The sequence below is a fragment of the Papilio machaon genome, chromosome W (genome assembly GCF_912999745.1).
Source record: "Papilio machaon chromosome W, ilPapMach1.1, whole genome shotgun sequence".
Classification (NCBI taxonomy): domain Eukaryota; kingdom Metazoa; phylum Arthropoda; class Insecta; order Lepidoptera; family Papilionidae; genus Papilio; species Papilio machaon.
The window spans coordinates 5,731,029-5,746,934 of NC_060015.1; the positions used below are offsets into that span (position 1 = coordinate 5,731,029).

General features: G+C 33.0%; 2 protein-coding genes across 3 annotated transcripts; both read left to right on the plus strand.

Moving 5' to 3' along the window:
* The first annotated feature begins 345 nt into the window (after positions 1-345).
* LOC123723285 (piggyBac transposable element-derived protein 3-like) lies at positions 346-2,415 on the plus strand. 2 transcript variants are annotated; one of them, XM_045685862.1, is made up of 2 exons: positions 346-496; positions 705-2,415. In XM_045685862.1, the coding sequence occupies exon 2, from the start codon at positions 1,232-1,234 to the stop codon at positions 2,363-2,365; it is 1,134 nt and encodes a 377-aa protein (XP_045541818.1). In that variant the 5' UTR covers positions 346-496; positions 705-1,231; the 3' UTR covers positions 2,366-2,415. Both variants share the same exon structure in this region, with proteins under 2 accessions (XP_045541818.1, XP_045541819.1).
* A 6,179-nt stretch (positions 2,416-8,594) lies between these two features.
* LOC123722993 lies at positions 8,595-8,945 on the plus strand. The gene has a single exon (XM_045685536.1). It carries the CDS (start codon positions 8,595-8,597, stop codon positions 8,943-8,945), a length of 351 nt encoding a protein of 116 aa, XP_045541492.1.
* The last annotated feature ends 6,961 nt before the right edge of the window (positions 8,946-15,906 follow it).

Here is a 15,906-nt window from a genome sequence, read left to right on the forward strand (position 1 = left end):
GATAAACGAGTTGCACAATTGCATTTGGACGGGGAGCGCTCGACTAAATATATATTCGACGTTGAAATTAATGACCATAATGTGTATTGCCGTTTGTATTTGGGAAGCTAATGACCCCTTGCCAGCTCGATGGTAGAAGGAGTCTGCACTCATGGATATGGAACATCATGACACCAGAAGACGGGCCTGCTCTTTTTTCATGGTTAATGGCCTAGGTGTATTGGAGGGCGTAACGAAGGTTTCGCTCGGAGTTAATTTAACCCAGATAAGCCTAAGTCCTAAGCCTAAGCCCTAAGTCCTATATTTAGGACAGTAGAAATAAAAAAAATATCAGAATACCCTCTTTATCTAAGATTATTTAGTCTTATGATTTGCAGTAAGAAACGTGTCAGCTTTATTAGAAAAAATAAAAAGACAGTTATTTTAACAGTTTTTACCTTATATTTTACCTTATAAGTGTGTAATAAAAGTGCGTTGCAGACATGGCAAATGACAGGTATGTATAAAAAGTTATATTTTACTCGTGAGTTGTTTTTTTCTGTGTTAATATCTAGTTGATAACCTTAACTTTTGTACTAAATAAATATTCTAGCAAAATAATATAAATAAATTACGTATAACTTGTTACAAATACTAGCGTACTATATATAGGACAGTAGGAATATACATGATTTTAGTACAATAATACAACTTTTTCTTTACAGACCGTTAGCTGCGCATGAAATTTTAGATGCTTTAGAAAATGTTTCTGATAATGAAGAAGATTATAGAGAACGACTGATATGTATTCTACCTCCTCCTGTTGATCCTGACTGTCTCACTGACGAAGATTCGGGTGAAGAAGATAATGTAACTTTGAATAATTTGCCACGAAACATTCTGCTTCAACCGGCTGAAGTAATGATTCAAGGGCAGATTATGGTGAGTGATACAGAAGAAGAACCTTCTGATTCTACAGGTCGAACTAAACGTAGGCGTACCTACGCATGGAGAAAACGGGACTTGGCAAAAAATCCCGTGAATTGGCCAGATGTTCAAGGCGCTTGCCAAGATAAGCGCCCAATTGAGTGGTTTGAAAACTTCTTAGATGAAGATGTTATTTCGTTGTTGGTGTCAGAGAGCAATAAATATGCTGTCAAAAAGAATTTGCCTGGAGACATAACCACTGAAGATATGAAATGTTTCATCGGCATATTGTTGGTTAGTGGTTAATGAATTGATCAGCTCAGCTATGATTAGGGATAGATTTGACTTTATTTTTCGCCACCTTCATGTCAATGATAATCTGGATTTGCAAGACAAATACACAAAAGTACGCCCCTTAGTTACACTTCTAAATAAAAAGTTCTTAGAGTTTTCTCCTCTTGAAGAGCATTACAGTGTAGATGAGGCCATGATCCCCTACTATGGTAGACATGGCTGCAAACAGCACATAAAAGGTAAACCTATTAGGTACGGGTTCAAAGCTTGGGTTGGTGCTGAACGGTTAGGGTATGTTTTATGGATGGAACCATACCAAGGTGCTACAACTATGTGCAATCCAATATATAAAGAATTGGGGCTGGGTGCAAGCGTTGTTCTCACTTTTTGCGATGTGCTGATTTCACGTGGCTTCGACCTTCCTTACCACGTAGTTTTTGATAATTTTTTTACTGGGACGCCCTTGCTGGAAGAGATAACAAAGAAAGGCCTTCGTTGCACTGGGACAGTTCGAGAAAACAGGACATCTAGTTGTCCTCTGATTACATCAAAGTTACTGAAAAAAAAGGAACGTGGTGCTGTCGATTACAGAACGACACATGACAACACGTTCATTATTGCTAAATGGCATGACAATAATATATTCAGTATTGCTTCTAATGCTGTAGGAATAAATCCTAAACAATCTGCCAAACGCTTCTCACAAAGTGAAAAGAGAAACATTGTCATAGAAGAACCGCATATGGTGTCCATCTATAACAAATATATGGGAGGAGTGGATCGGTCTGATGAAAATATTTCACATTACCGAATTGGTATACGAGGTAAGAAATGGTACATGCCGTTGCTCACACACATGATTGATCTTGCCGAACATAATGCATGGCAGTTATATAAAATAAATCATGGAAAACTGGATCATCTTGGCTTTCGCAGAAGGGTAGCAATTGCTTTGATTGAATCAAACAGAAAAAATGCCAAAAGAGGGCCTAGCCGACCCTCCCATCATGAATATGCTGATAGTCGTAAAGACCAAATGAATCATCTGGTTATTCCTCAATCGAAGCAAACACACTGTCGTCAATGTCACAAAAAATGTTTGACACGTTGCAAGAAATGTGATGTTGGAGTGTGTGTCAAGTGTTTTGAAACATATCATTCATAAATAGTGTTAATCTAGTAAATTACATATAACAATGGGTAATATAATCAATAGTTATCTAAATATAATCAATAGTTATCTAATAAACTACACTTTTTGATTACATTCTGTTTTGTCATAAATGGTCTTTTATTTCCTCTTATTATCCTACTGTCCTACATATAGGACGGCTGTTTCCCTGAAAGCCTTACACTTAATTTTTTTTTCATAATTTTTTTTATGTTGCATAAGATCTAATAAACTAAATAATGTAACTTTTTTCAAAATTTTCAGAAAATTTTAGTTTCAGGCTTATCTGGGTTAAGGAGAACTGCTAAGGCAGTGGCTATGTATGTGATGAGTGACGACTTTGTGAGTAACACTTATTTACAGTGATCCCTGATATTTTTATGACTGGTGCACTAAAAGTATTTGAGGTGATCCCCGGGCTAAAATATATTTTGAAGCTACTAGAGTCATTAGAATGTCTAAATCTACTCACGCGTAATTCATGTTGTTTCTTCTCCTTTTATTGATCCGAAAATTTATGTTAACTTTTTTTATTGGGGGTACAGCCGGATAGAAGTGTTGTTTATTTCTTGGTGAATACGAAACGAGGAGTATATTTAGCGCATTATAGACTTGTAATTTATCGGATGGCTCTTACAAGACATTTTACATTTTTAAGCGAATTCCTTGGTTTTTGGACGTTTCATTCACTAACTTTGGAAATGTTTTGAAATGGATTTAAGCTATAAGTAATAGACTGGTCTTTAGTATTGAGCTTAAACAGAAGCTAGATTTCCAAAAGCTGAATAAGATGCTGTAGAGTGATTAATTTGCTACAACTGGTTTTGAACGCCGAGGCAGTTTTGGTTCCTCTGACTCCTAACTATTTATGCATGAAAGAAATAAAAATAATATCTGACGTGTTTCGGTTGAGTTTTAGCACTTACTTACTCATATACGATGAGGATGAAGTGGAAATGTAAACTAATTATTGCGTAAAAAGTCTTCATTTGGTTATTTAGGTTTAAATATAAAGTAATAACAAGAAAGAAATATGCATCGAAATATGGCTGTGTTCTTACGAGTCTTATAGAACTATTATTTATAGGGATTCTTATATCAAACGAACATTGAATCGTTGTTAGAGGCCTCTGGTTTGTTAGATGACAGTGACCTTTTTCCAGCTCTTCGAAATTCAAAGGCCCGTTTCTTTATCATGTCAATACTGGTTGAACACAGCGGTGTGATGATCGGTCTATTTTGGTCTTTTTTGTTTCTAGCCGGTGATGCCGATATCTTGAGATCTCGTTCGACATCATCCAAACATCTTTATTTCGGTTTTCCATGAAATCTACGTCCCTCTCGTTGACTCTCTATTAGACGCTTGGACTCTCCGCAGTTACTCATTGCCGCTAATTGTCCTGGTTGGCGTAACTGGCCAATGTTGGTGGCCTTGATGACATTTTATCATTAAAGACATTATAGACAGTTTTATTTAGGAATAATAGTTAAACTAAAGGATATAATAATGTATGTCTACTATTCTTCTTTTGGTTCTGACTTATATTAGAACCGTTATCCTCTATAATATGGCTGAATTGCAGTCTTATACTGATGAATAATTTAAGCATTGAAGAATAAGATAGTTGAAAAGAAGAGTTGCTTATCAGTTGAACTTCACGAACTAGGTTCCACAAGTTTAGTAGAGGTGGTTGTCCAGGTTCCGGTTCGTTTTTGCTGAGGAATATGGGTTAGTTCTGGTTTAAATGAACTGTCGTGATTTAAATTACAGGGCCAAGAAGGGGTGCTGTACACTCATCCGAATTGAAAACCTATTGGACTGATTTCGGGCATCAAGGTTTTTACTCGCTGAATCTAACTCTTGTTTTTGTTAGGTACTAATAGCCGAGGAGTCACGCTATAAAGCTGCCTAGCTGAGGAGCTACAGCGTTTGGTAGTTTTAGAGCTGCTTAGTCTTGCCATTTTTCTTTGACACCATTGATTTTCTTGACTATGAAGTGAGTGCAAGTGGAGTTGGTCCTGGCTACCATGGAACTGAGGCTGTATCTGGGTTTTTCGATCCAGCGCGAACTAGGTGGATTTCTGAGACCTTCTGGATATTTTGGGAAAATTCATAAAAATTACCCTTCATATGGCACACAGATAACTGATCTTTTAAAAAGTGACAAAAGAATATTCTTGGCGTGGCAGTGGGCCCTGCTTCTCAAACGTTGAAGGAATATTTTCTGAGTGACCGCGGAAACATAGTTCATTTCCACATTGAGCCATGACCCGGTTGAGATGGTTGAGCTAGAATTTATTAACTATATTTATGTATTGGCTGTTGAGGATGGAGAACAGGACTGGATCACCACAGGCTAGTCATCCGATGAAAAGATGAAGGCGTTAAAGGCGGAATAATATAACTTTTAGATACAGATTCGAAACAGACCTTGGATGCAACAACAATTATAAAGAAACTAAAAGATAACAAATCAAATTTATCGAATTGTTGAAGATGATAATAGGGAAGAGGAGAGAAATTAATAAAGATCTAAACTACTAGTTTTATATGTCAGCTTAGTGCAGAGCGGTTATTTTATTTTGTAAAATTACTGTTTGATTAATAATTTGATAATTAATTGATAAGCGTGGTTTAGTTAAAGGTATGAAGTAGTTTATTTTATTTGTTCTTAAAGTTAATGTTTAAAATAACTAATGATTTTGGGCCGACTACTATGTATCCTATATATAAATTCGATAAATTTTTAATAACTTCAAGCGAAGGGACTCGCTTTTAGCAGGAAGGCCGAGCTGTAAGCTATTTTATATATTCTGTAATTTCATAACCTAAAACATTATTTTGTCTATTCTATAAATCAATAACACTTTTGTTTATTTTAAAATAACATCATTTATCATTGATTTGGGATCCACCATATTATTTAAATATTTGATTCACAAATTTGAAATAGAAATATTTTACTTATTTTGTTATTAATCGGACAGTAATTCGATATCGTAAATTAAAAGTATTGTAATGACTAGTCTGAAGGACAGCCAAGTTGGCAGCATTCGGGGAATCGTGAGACTGATGTAAGATTAGTAATTGTAAAAAGGTTGTTATTTACAATTCATCAAAGAAAATATACGAGGTAAAGAAGATTGTATTTTATTAAAAGTATTCTCCGGCTGTGACTCCCACATATATATATATATATATTTGTAATTCTAACTAAATATTAAAGCGGAAACGCCTGTCAAAATAATTTAATAATAAAATAAAAAAATTTAAAATGTAATTTTTTTTAAATGTAATTAATTAGACAATGTTTAAAGTTTTAAATTTTTGTTAAATATGAATTTAAATAAATATGCTATGACTAATTTGTTTAAGTTGTTTCCTTATTTTTCCCAATAACTATTTTAACCTACAATACAAATTGGTTATTTTTACTTTCTAATATTTATACCTTTAAGCGCCTGTCAAATTTTTATTTAAAAAACTTATAACTAATATTGCTGGCAAAAGCCGCAGTCAATATGTTAACATGGACAATCTGGATCTTGACTAATTACAACTTTTGTTTTTTTTTTAAAAATTGAATTTTAAAAACAGTTTTAAAGGAAGTCAATGTAGTAAGATTAAAGATAGGATTTATAATTAGTTGAATTTAAAATTTTACAAAATAAGTTTTTCAATTTAATTTAAAATTAAAATTTACAAAAAATAATATTTAAATCCACCGAACTATTGCAAAATACAAAAAGTGACAATAGTTGTAGAATGAAATTAAACAGATAATAACAAATAACAAAATTTAGATACAATTTCTTTGGATTTTTTATAAGAAATTTAAAATAAAATTTTTAAAAGTTACAAAAAATTTTTCCAATAAAGAACCTATTTTAATCTTAACAACTAAGAATATTATCACCTTTAAAATACAGTCCAATATAATTAATTAATGAAAATAACTAGTAATTTAGTTATTTGTCCAAATGTCCAACTTATAAACTAACTGCAACACCACCGTATTGTACCGAGTCACGCCCACCTCGTTCCTTTGTATGGCTAATGACGTACGCGGGGTTCTCAAGGTGTCAAAACGGGGTTCTCAAGTTGAAGGAAATGTAAACAAACATTTAATATTTTTAAAAACTATGTATAAACTATGTTTTTTGCACTTTTTTCGACAGTTATCTATTTAGGCACTTTCACTAGTATATTGTCTATGTCCTAAAACCTTATCCTGTGTCCCTTTGTCCTTTTTTCCCTTGATTTTATTAAATCTTTGTCTAATGTTTTCTTATTTTGTAAAATTGTCAATATTTCCTTCAATTTTGATCGGAAAAATCCGGTCAAGGTATCAAATTATAGCTCTTGAGTTGACGTTTATGATAGAATAAAAATATATATATGTCCTCGATCTTGTTTCCGAATTATGATTTTTTGAAAATGGCGTTATTTTTTCCCAATTTTCTAAATTCAATATCTTCGTAAATATTTGTCCGATTTTAATTTTGAAAATATGTGTTTAATCAGTCTCTCAAGGGCTATCTAACAAACTATGCCACGTACCTCCAGCACTCCTGGATCCTGATCTCCTGGTCCACGCGGTTTTGGTTTTCCTAGATTTTCTCAAGGATTTCCCACCTGGAAAAATCAGGAACCTGGCTGGGGACCTAGGTCTTGATGAGAGCTATCGTTTGGTGTAATAAAAACGATAGGTCGTCGCTTTAGTTTTGGCAGCGTGATTTTTTGAATGTTTATAAGTGATGAAATTTTGCCGTTTTCACGTATAACTTTCACCACTTTCACTTGATGTAAATAATATTTACACCGCCTAATTCACCAAATTTTTGCGCTTCTTTTGATGTATAGCACTCACTATTTCGCGAAACTTTTCCCGCAACATAGAATTTTCGTAACTTTTAGGTGTGCGGAGCGACTTTTCTCAACTTTGCGCGTGTGTACTCGCCAGGGCGGGCGGCGCGTGACTGCTTGAGTGTAGGGAATAGGGATGTTAAAATAATAATCGATTATGAAAAAATCGATTATTATAAGATTTTTTACGATTTTTATGGAACGATTATTTTTTTTACAAAAATCGATTTTTTAAAAATCGATTATATAATTTATTCGATTTTTCTAAAAGCGCTATCGATGAGATATTTCACGCCCTGCGACATATGATACGATAAACAAGTTCATTGCAAATTGTTGTAAATGAACAAGTCAGTTTAATATATTTTTATATTCTAATACTTATGCCTTCTAATATTAAATTAAATAAGAAAACAACTCTGTCTGTCTCGCTTTTATGCTAAAACTACTGAACCGATTTAAATTAAATTTGGTACAAAGATAGTCTAGATCTAGAGCCTGAAGAAAGGACATGGGCTACTTATTAAATAGAAATAGAATAGAATTCAATGAAATAATAAAAAAAGGATTTTCATGTGATTGAAAGAGGGGGATATGGAAGTATGATCAATTTTATAGTTAGAAGCTTGAAACTTATTTTTAGTCTGTTAATTTGATATAAATAAATATGACATTTTAAATTTGTAAAAGTTACCCTCTAGGGAGCAAAATAACAATAGGGAATAGGACTTGAAAGTTTGTATGGAAAAATATAAGGTTTATGAGAATGTTTTGTATGTTTAATATGTTTTGATGTAATTTTTATAATGTTAAGTAAAATAATTAGCCTAAATAATTAAAATGCTACCCGAAAAAAGTATTTCACGCGGAAGAAGTCATTAGCACAGCTAGTTTATCTTATTTGTGATTATTAATATTTTTTTAGTGTTTAAATGAATGTTTAAGAAATTATTTGTTTCATATTTTCGTTTTTAAAATCATAAGTTTGTTGTTTTGTTTTACTACATTTACTTAATTTTTATTTTATTTTATAAAATGTTTTATTGCAATAAGTGCCAAGGAAATAATATATTGTATTTCTATATTTTCCCTGTATTTTAAATTTTTTTATAAAAATCGACTAAAATCGATTATTTTTTATTTAAAAATCGATTAATCGACAAATCGATTTTTATCATCCACTGTAAAAATCGATTTTCGAAAAATCGATTTTTAACTCAATGTTAACATCCCTACTTGAGTGTTGTTGATACGCCGGCTTCATAATACGTCATGGCGTCGGCCGGAATATAATTATTAGTTTAATGTCAGTCACTGGTCAACGTCAAGGATCAGTTTAGGTCGCTGATCAACGTCATGGATCAGCTTAGGGTACTGATCAACGTCAAGGATCAGTTTAGGTCGCTGGTCAACGTCATGGATCAGCTTAGGGTACTGATCAACGTCAAGGATCAGTTTAGGTCGCTGATCAACGTCATGGATCAGCTTAGGGTACTGATCAACGTCAAGGATCAGTTTAGGTCGCTGGTCAACGTCATGGATCAGCTTAGGGTACTGATCAACGTCAAGGATCAGTTTAGGTCGCTGGTCAACGTCATGGATCAGCTTAGGGTACTGATCAACGTCAAGGATCAGTTTAGGTCGCTGGTCAACGTCATGGATCAGCTTAGGGTATTGATCAACGTCAAGGATCAGTTAGGCCACTGATCAGTGTCATGGATCAGTTAGGATTGGCTTATCATTGTCACGAATAAAGCCTAATCGAATGTTGAAGATTGCTTACGATAAGTAGATTGGAAATAAGATACGAGTATTACGAATCAAATGAATTAGAGAAAATGTGGTACCTATTTGATTAAATAAATACCTATGTAGTAGTAATGTATAAAATAAAATAAACACAATTATGGCTCATGTATCTACATTGTAGCACATTATCCTAATCAAAAGCCAACTTCTAATTTAGTTATTAGCAAAAGCAAAGTTGCCCCTGTACGCACAGTCAGCTTACCAAAACTAGAACTTTCTAGCGCTACACTACTCTCAAAATTAATGAAAAAGGTCAAACTTGCCTTAGAAGTAGCTATTAAAATACATTCTGTATACTATTTCACAGATTCAAGTATAGTTTTAAATTGGATAAACTCACCCTACAAAAAATGGGAAGTTTATGTATCAAATAGAATCTCACAAATATTACAAAACTCAGATTCTAATTTGTGGCATCATACTAGAACTTATGACAATGCTGCAGACTTACTCATGGCGTACATGCTAAAGATTTAAATAATTTATCACTATGGTGGCACGGTCCGACATACTTGCTCTCACCACCTAGTGACTGGCCATGCGGTAGTGCTCAGATAAAAATAGAAGTAGAAACCTATCTCATTAAAGTAGTAAGCCCTAATAAAAATCAAACTGTCTTAGAATATTATAATGATGATGACTTAGAATACTTTATGAACATATTTGAAAGATTTTCAATTCAATTTCTTTTTTAATGGCGGTCCTTTTTGATTTCGCCAAAATCCAGTTCATAGAGCTTGGTCTGTGGTTTTGACTGAATCCAGGTGTCTTTAGGTGTGGGCTCTTGTTTATTTGGTGGGTTTCGTGATTGCACAAGGTCACATCAATTTTGATTATTATTATTTGACAAAGTAATCGACTGTTGAATTACTTACCTAAAACAAGACAAACAATATATATAACAAAACAGATTGTTAGAAGGTTAGTAAAGACAAACAACTTATAGTCTAATGTTATTCTGGTTAACATATTCACATAAAATATTTACAAAAGGAGTATGTACGAGGCCTAACAAAGATTTGAAATTCGTCGGTCTGGGGATAGTGTAAAGATTTTCAAGTTTTCAAAGATTATTAAACACAATTGCTCAGTGTCACAGATTTTGTCATAACCTCAAACACAATCATAGAATCACAGGTCCTCTCACACCTGAAGAATTAAAAGTTAGCCATAACTTCATAATCAAGGTTGTACAAGCATCTCACTTTAAAAGAGAAATATTAGAATTAAAGTCAGGTAAAACTAATTATACCTATTCAAATAGTCCACTCAAAAGACTATCCCCATTTATAGACAGTCGAGACTCTCTATTAAGAGTAGGTGGTAGAATTAAACATGCAAACATTCAATATAATCAGAAATATCCTATAATATTACCCAAGTGCCATGTCACATCTCTCATCATACAACTCTTTCACTCAGGCATTCAGAACACAGTCTCAAACTTAAGACTTACATATTGGCCTATCCATGCTAGAGTTGAAGTAAAGAAAATTGTCTACAAGTGCACAGTATGTACCAGATATCGCGGTCAGACCTGTAGGCAAATGATGGCTAACCTACCATCTCATAGAGTCTATTTAGAACGACCATTCTTACACATAGCAATAGACTATGGAGGTCCAATATACATTAAAAGTTCAAATCTACACAATGCTAAATTTATAAAGAGCTACATATTAATACTAGTCTGTCTATCAACTAGATGCATACATATTGAATTATCAACTGATCTTACAACACCATCATTTATCTCATGCCTAAAAAGATTTGTTGCTCGTAGAGGTATCCGCAGCAGCATTTTATCAGACAATGCTTTATATTTCAAAGGTGCAGATCATGAACTACATGACCTGTATAATATGTTCAAAAATGAGACATCTTACAGTCAGATTATGGATTATACTAACAATCTAAATATAAAGTGGAATTTCACCACACCTCTCGCTAGTCATATGGGAGGAATCTATGAGTCTTGCAATAAACAAACTAAATATTTACTCAAAAGAAAATTAGGTAATTGTAGAATGACCTCTGAACAATTATCTACCATACTTTGTCAAATCGAACCAATATTAAATTCAAGACCATTATTTGCAACTACTGATAATATAGATTCAATTAATTATATAAGTCCAAGTCATTTTCTTATTGGCACAACAATGTTAGATATACCAGAGCCCAGTCTAGCTAAAATTTCAGACAATAGACTTAATATTTGGCAAAAGATTACATCAATTAAACAGCAATTCTGGAAAGAATTTTACAAAACATATTTGTCTGAACTTCAAACTAGACAAAAGTGGTTTACGGACTCTCCTAATTTACAAGTAGGAAATATAGTTCTTATTAAAGATGAAAACACTCCGCCAATGTGTTGGCCCATGGGGAGAATTATCGAGATTTATAGTTCAAAAGATGACCACCTAACCCGGTCAGTCTTGGTCAAAACTGCTAAGGGACAGTACAAGCGCCCTATACATAAACTTGTCTTATTACCATCTCAGTAATTCTGCTTATATTTTCTTTATTCAAACAAATGTTAAAATCTAACTTTAAATTTTTACTTCAACTATGTAATTTAGCTCCTAGATGTAATATCCTATACCCTAGACTTATACTTAAGATAGATCTAAGATTGTAATAGAAATAATACTACAATTTATTGTAATGTAACTTTAATTTTAATTAGCGAACAGAGAATGACTTAAAATAAATACTGCAACTTTTCATTTCATATTTATCAAATAGCACAACACAGTCACGTAAACTTGTAAATTCACATCACTTTAAAGTTATTTTCTGTTTGAATTATTACTTTATCTAGCATTAATTTAGCAATTGTAATTAAAACATTTATTTATTTTCTTCTTCTTCTTCTTCTTCTTTTAATTAATAGTGGACCCCATCGTTTTTATTTCGATGATTTCGCCAACGTCAAGGTTGAAGATAAATGAAAGTGTAAAGTGCGTGTGATCAAAATATTAAATAGCAAGAGACAATCAAGGTAACGAGGTTCGGTATGCTCCGACAAATGACCGGTAGCTGATAATGACAGTTGAGACACTGAAAAAGGACAACACAATTGTTAGTGGGTTAATAAAAATTAAGATATCAAGTATACGGTTATTTATAGTTTAATATTATTAGTATTTAAGAATTTAAATAAAACCTTAACCAGTGGTGTGTGAACCAGGGTTAGCAGGAATGGGATGTTAATGGGTCTGGGGATTCGAGGAGGAAGTATGTCATACAATTGAATTTTAAGTTTCGGACAATTAAAAAAAATATGTTCTAAGGATCCCTTGCCCATACCACACTCACATAAGGAATGGTCACGAATACGAATTTTGGCCAGGAAGACTGGTGTAGCAACAAAGCCCAGTCGTAATCGGGTTATTACTGATATTGTATATTTGTTAATATTCCCATGTTTAAGATACCATGGTTTGGAGGGAATAAAAGGTTGAATCGACCCAAAGAATTTACCTTTTAATTGACTAGATCTTTGCCAGATATTATTCCAAGTGTTTAGTAAAGACGACTTAGCAGAGATACGCAAGTCTCGGGGGAGGCAAGATCTGTAAGTGTCGCAGCCAGATTGAACGGCGGCCTTTGCACATGAGTCCACTGTCTCATTACCACTGATACCCGAGTGGCTGGGGATCCAAGCCAAGACAATTTCAATACCGGAGCAGTGGCATTTGTATAGAAGTTGTTTAATTTTAAGTGTGATGCTACAATTGTCACGAGCACGGAAAGGACTTTTTAAAATGTCTCTAAGGCAGCTTAGTGAGTCCGAAAAAATTATAGTTTTGTTTAGTTTGTGCGATTCGACAAAAGAAATGGCTTCTAACAATGCTATTGCTTCTGCCGTAAAAATGGAGGTTGATGGGGGACATTTAAAGCTTAAAACAATTTTGAATTTGGGAAACCAAACAGCTGCCCCTACAGCACTATCAGGAGATGATTTTGAAGCATCAGTAAATATTGTATGCCATTGGGGCCAGTCCCTATCCAAAATACAATTGAATTTATGAATTTATGAATATTATATTTATTTATAATAATATTTACTTTCTTTAGAGTTTAGAGGGTTTTTGAAAGAGAGAAGAAAGAAAGAAAGAAGTTTTCATGTCATTATTTTGTTTCTTTTTAGTGAATTTTGTTTGAGATTGTTTTTTATGGTACTTTTGAATGCATTTTGTTTGAAATTGTTTTTTATGGTACTTTTGAATGCATTTTGTTTGAAATTGTTTTTTTATGTTACTTTTGAGTGCATTTTGTTTGAGATTGTTTTTTTTGAAGTCGGCTATTTTTTTTTCTTAAAATTTTTGTTTTATTTCACAATTTTTAGTGAATTTGAAGTTCAATTACAAATTTCCTTAATACGCATGAGGAAAGAAATAAGACAAATAAAGAAAAGGACTTTCCTTTTTAATATGTGTGTACTCAAAAACTAATAGACAATGCAGCAGATAACCACTATTCCTTTAAACAATGAACTAATTATCAAAATCGGTATACAAATTGAAAATTAACGAACTAATACATCGTAGCTTGCCTATAATTTTGTCCAGCCGCGCGCCGCACTAGCATTTTTCGAATGCGCGTAGTTTTTAATCATTTAATATCTTCCAAACTATTGATCAGAATTACATAGTTTAAAGGCTAATGTAATCTGCATTTAATACTCTAGCCATCAAACATATTTATTTGGATAAGGATTCATATCGAATATAATATAATAGCGCCGTAAGTTTACGACGCTGTTTTTCGTGTGCATTTTAATCGAAGTTTGTTCACAATAACATGGTTTTTGTGAGACATCCATCGATGATAGATATATGCCACCTGAGACTTTTATTTAGCAAATTTAAGGATCTATAATTACTCCATACATCATTTTAATGTAGGTCATACAGTTTGACCTACGTAAGCCCAGAAAGCAAATTTGTGCTATTCATTGTAACGCGATGTAGCATTTTTCGTTTCCGCGTAATTTTATTCTTACGATATCTCCTAAACTATTAGACAGAATGAAATAGTTTCAATTGCAAATATAATCTACATTAAATTCTCTTGATAATGAACATATTTATTTACATAAGGGTTAATACTGAACTTGAATAATAGCGTCGGAAATAGGGCATGAATTTAATTAATGTTTCGTAAAGAAAAAAATGGTTATTGTGAGAAAACTATAAAAGATAGATATATGCTATCGCGGACTTTTATTTAGCACATTTAAAGAGCTACAATTCGCCATACATCATTTTGATGTAGGTCTTATAGTTTAGCCTACGTAAGCGCTGAAAGCAAAAATGTCCCTAATTTCCGCAACAAATTTTGAAGCTATATTCAAATTCTACTATTCTTCTAGTTATTTAAAAAAAAAACAAAAAAATGGGACCCACCTGCAAGCACTTCCTTTCGTTTAAAATAATTTTTATCAAAATCGGACCACCAGGGGCGGAGATTCGCGGTAACACACATAAAAAAAAAAAAAAAAAAAAATTCAGTCGAATTGATAACCTCCTTCTTTTTGAAGTCGGCTAAAAAGAAATTTTGTTGCCACTATAACAAAAAATGTAACACAAATTATAACAAATACTTAAAAAATAATAAATTTGATTTAACGCAGTTTGATAGAATTTGGTTAGGAATTACACACTGTAAATTACTTAAATAATGTTTATTATTAAACTAATAAATTGATTGAACAACAACGTAAAATAATAAAATTAAAATTCTATCTCGTGCACATATTTTCTCTACTGTTTTAAATATATCTTCCTTAGAGAATCAACCTAATAGTGCAACAACCTCTTTCGATCCTCAAGAAGATCCCATTCACAACACTCCACCTCAATTTAAGACTGCACTAAATTTCTAAAGCAAGAATACCAATCTTTTAACAGACATATCGATGTAATAAATAAACGGCACACCAAATATATTGATTTTATTTCATTAAAAATTACAGTGACAATGTCAACGTAACAATTTCTAAATATAAAAATTATGAAAAATGCAAAGGTTGAAATAACACCACATCACCACCTCTAGGATCGCCGAAGAGAAGTAGCTTCATCGTTTCACACAACTTCATTACCTCCTGCAGGTTCTGAATTTTCCCGAGAAGAGTGCTCCGTCTACTGTTCTACGAGGATGTTTAAAGAATCTTTCATGCGGAATAGCATTAATAATGGTGCATAATAATGATCTGATGGAACTGCTGGTAAAACATCCTCCCAATGACCTACGTCACGATTCCACAGACGAACCAAACACACAAGGATTCGACACTTCTTTAGACGACAGTTTCTAATATATGATGAGCTTAATGTAGAGAAATAACCACTGAACTCCAGTTGAAAGACATCTGAGAGTTTGAGAAAATTGTACGACCTTATCGGTCTCCACGTCGAGGGAGGACGTTGATGTTACTGGCGAGAGACGTGAGACAATGAATGACAATGACAAAAGAAAGGAAGAAAATCATATTGAAAAAATTAAATAAAATTACTATGACGACTTGGTTGTTTATTTTGATTATTGTTAAAAGGAACATGTTGTAAAAGTTTAAAATAAAGTTTTCGTTTGCATTATCGAAGATTATAGTGTACCCAAGCAGTCCGACTTTGAGTGAAGACGATGCTTTATCGCGGCAACAGCAACTCGAATTTAGCATTAGAATTTTAGTACACATCTTATGTGAATACCGTCAGGGGAAATGCAGCAAAGGAATTAATCGACGAGTAAACTAAACAATCGGCAGTGTATATGCGCCAATTGCAGCTATGCACATGAAGAAGTCTCGATAGTTTAATGTTTATATGGTTTAAAATCAAAAGTT

What these genes read in the sequence shown, in the direction of transcription:
- LOC123723285 (XM_045685862.1), top strand. Translation starts at nt 1,232, where the DNA reads ATGATTAGGGATAGATTTGACTTTATTTTTCGCCACCTTCATGTCAAT.
- LOC123722993 (XM_045685536.1), top strand. Translation starts at nt 8,595, where the DNA reads ATGGATCAGCTTAGGGTACTGATCAACGTCAAGGATCAGTTTAGGTCG.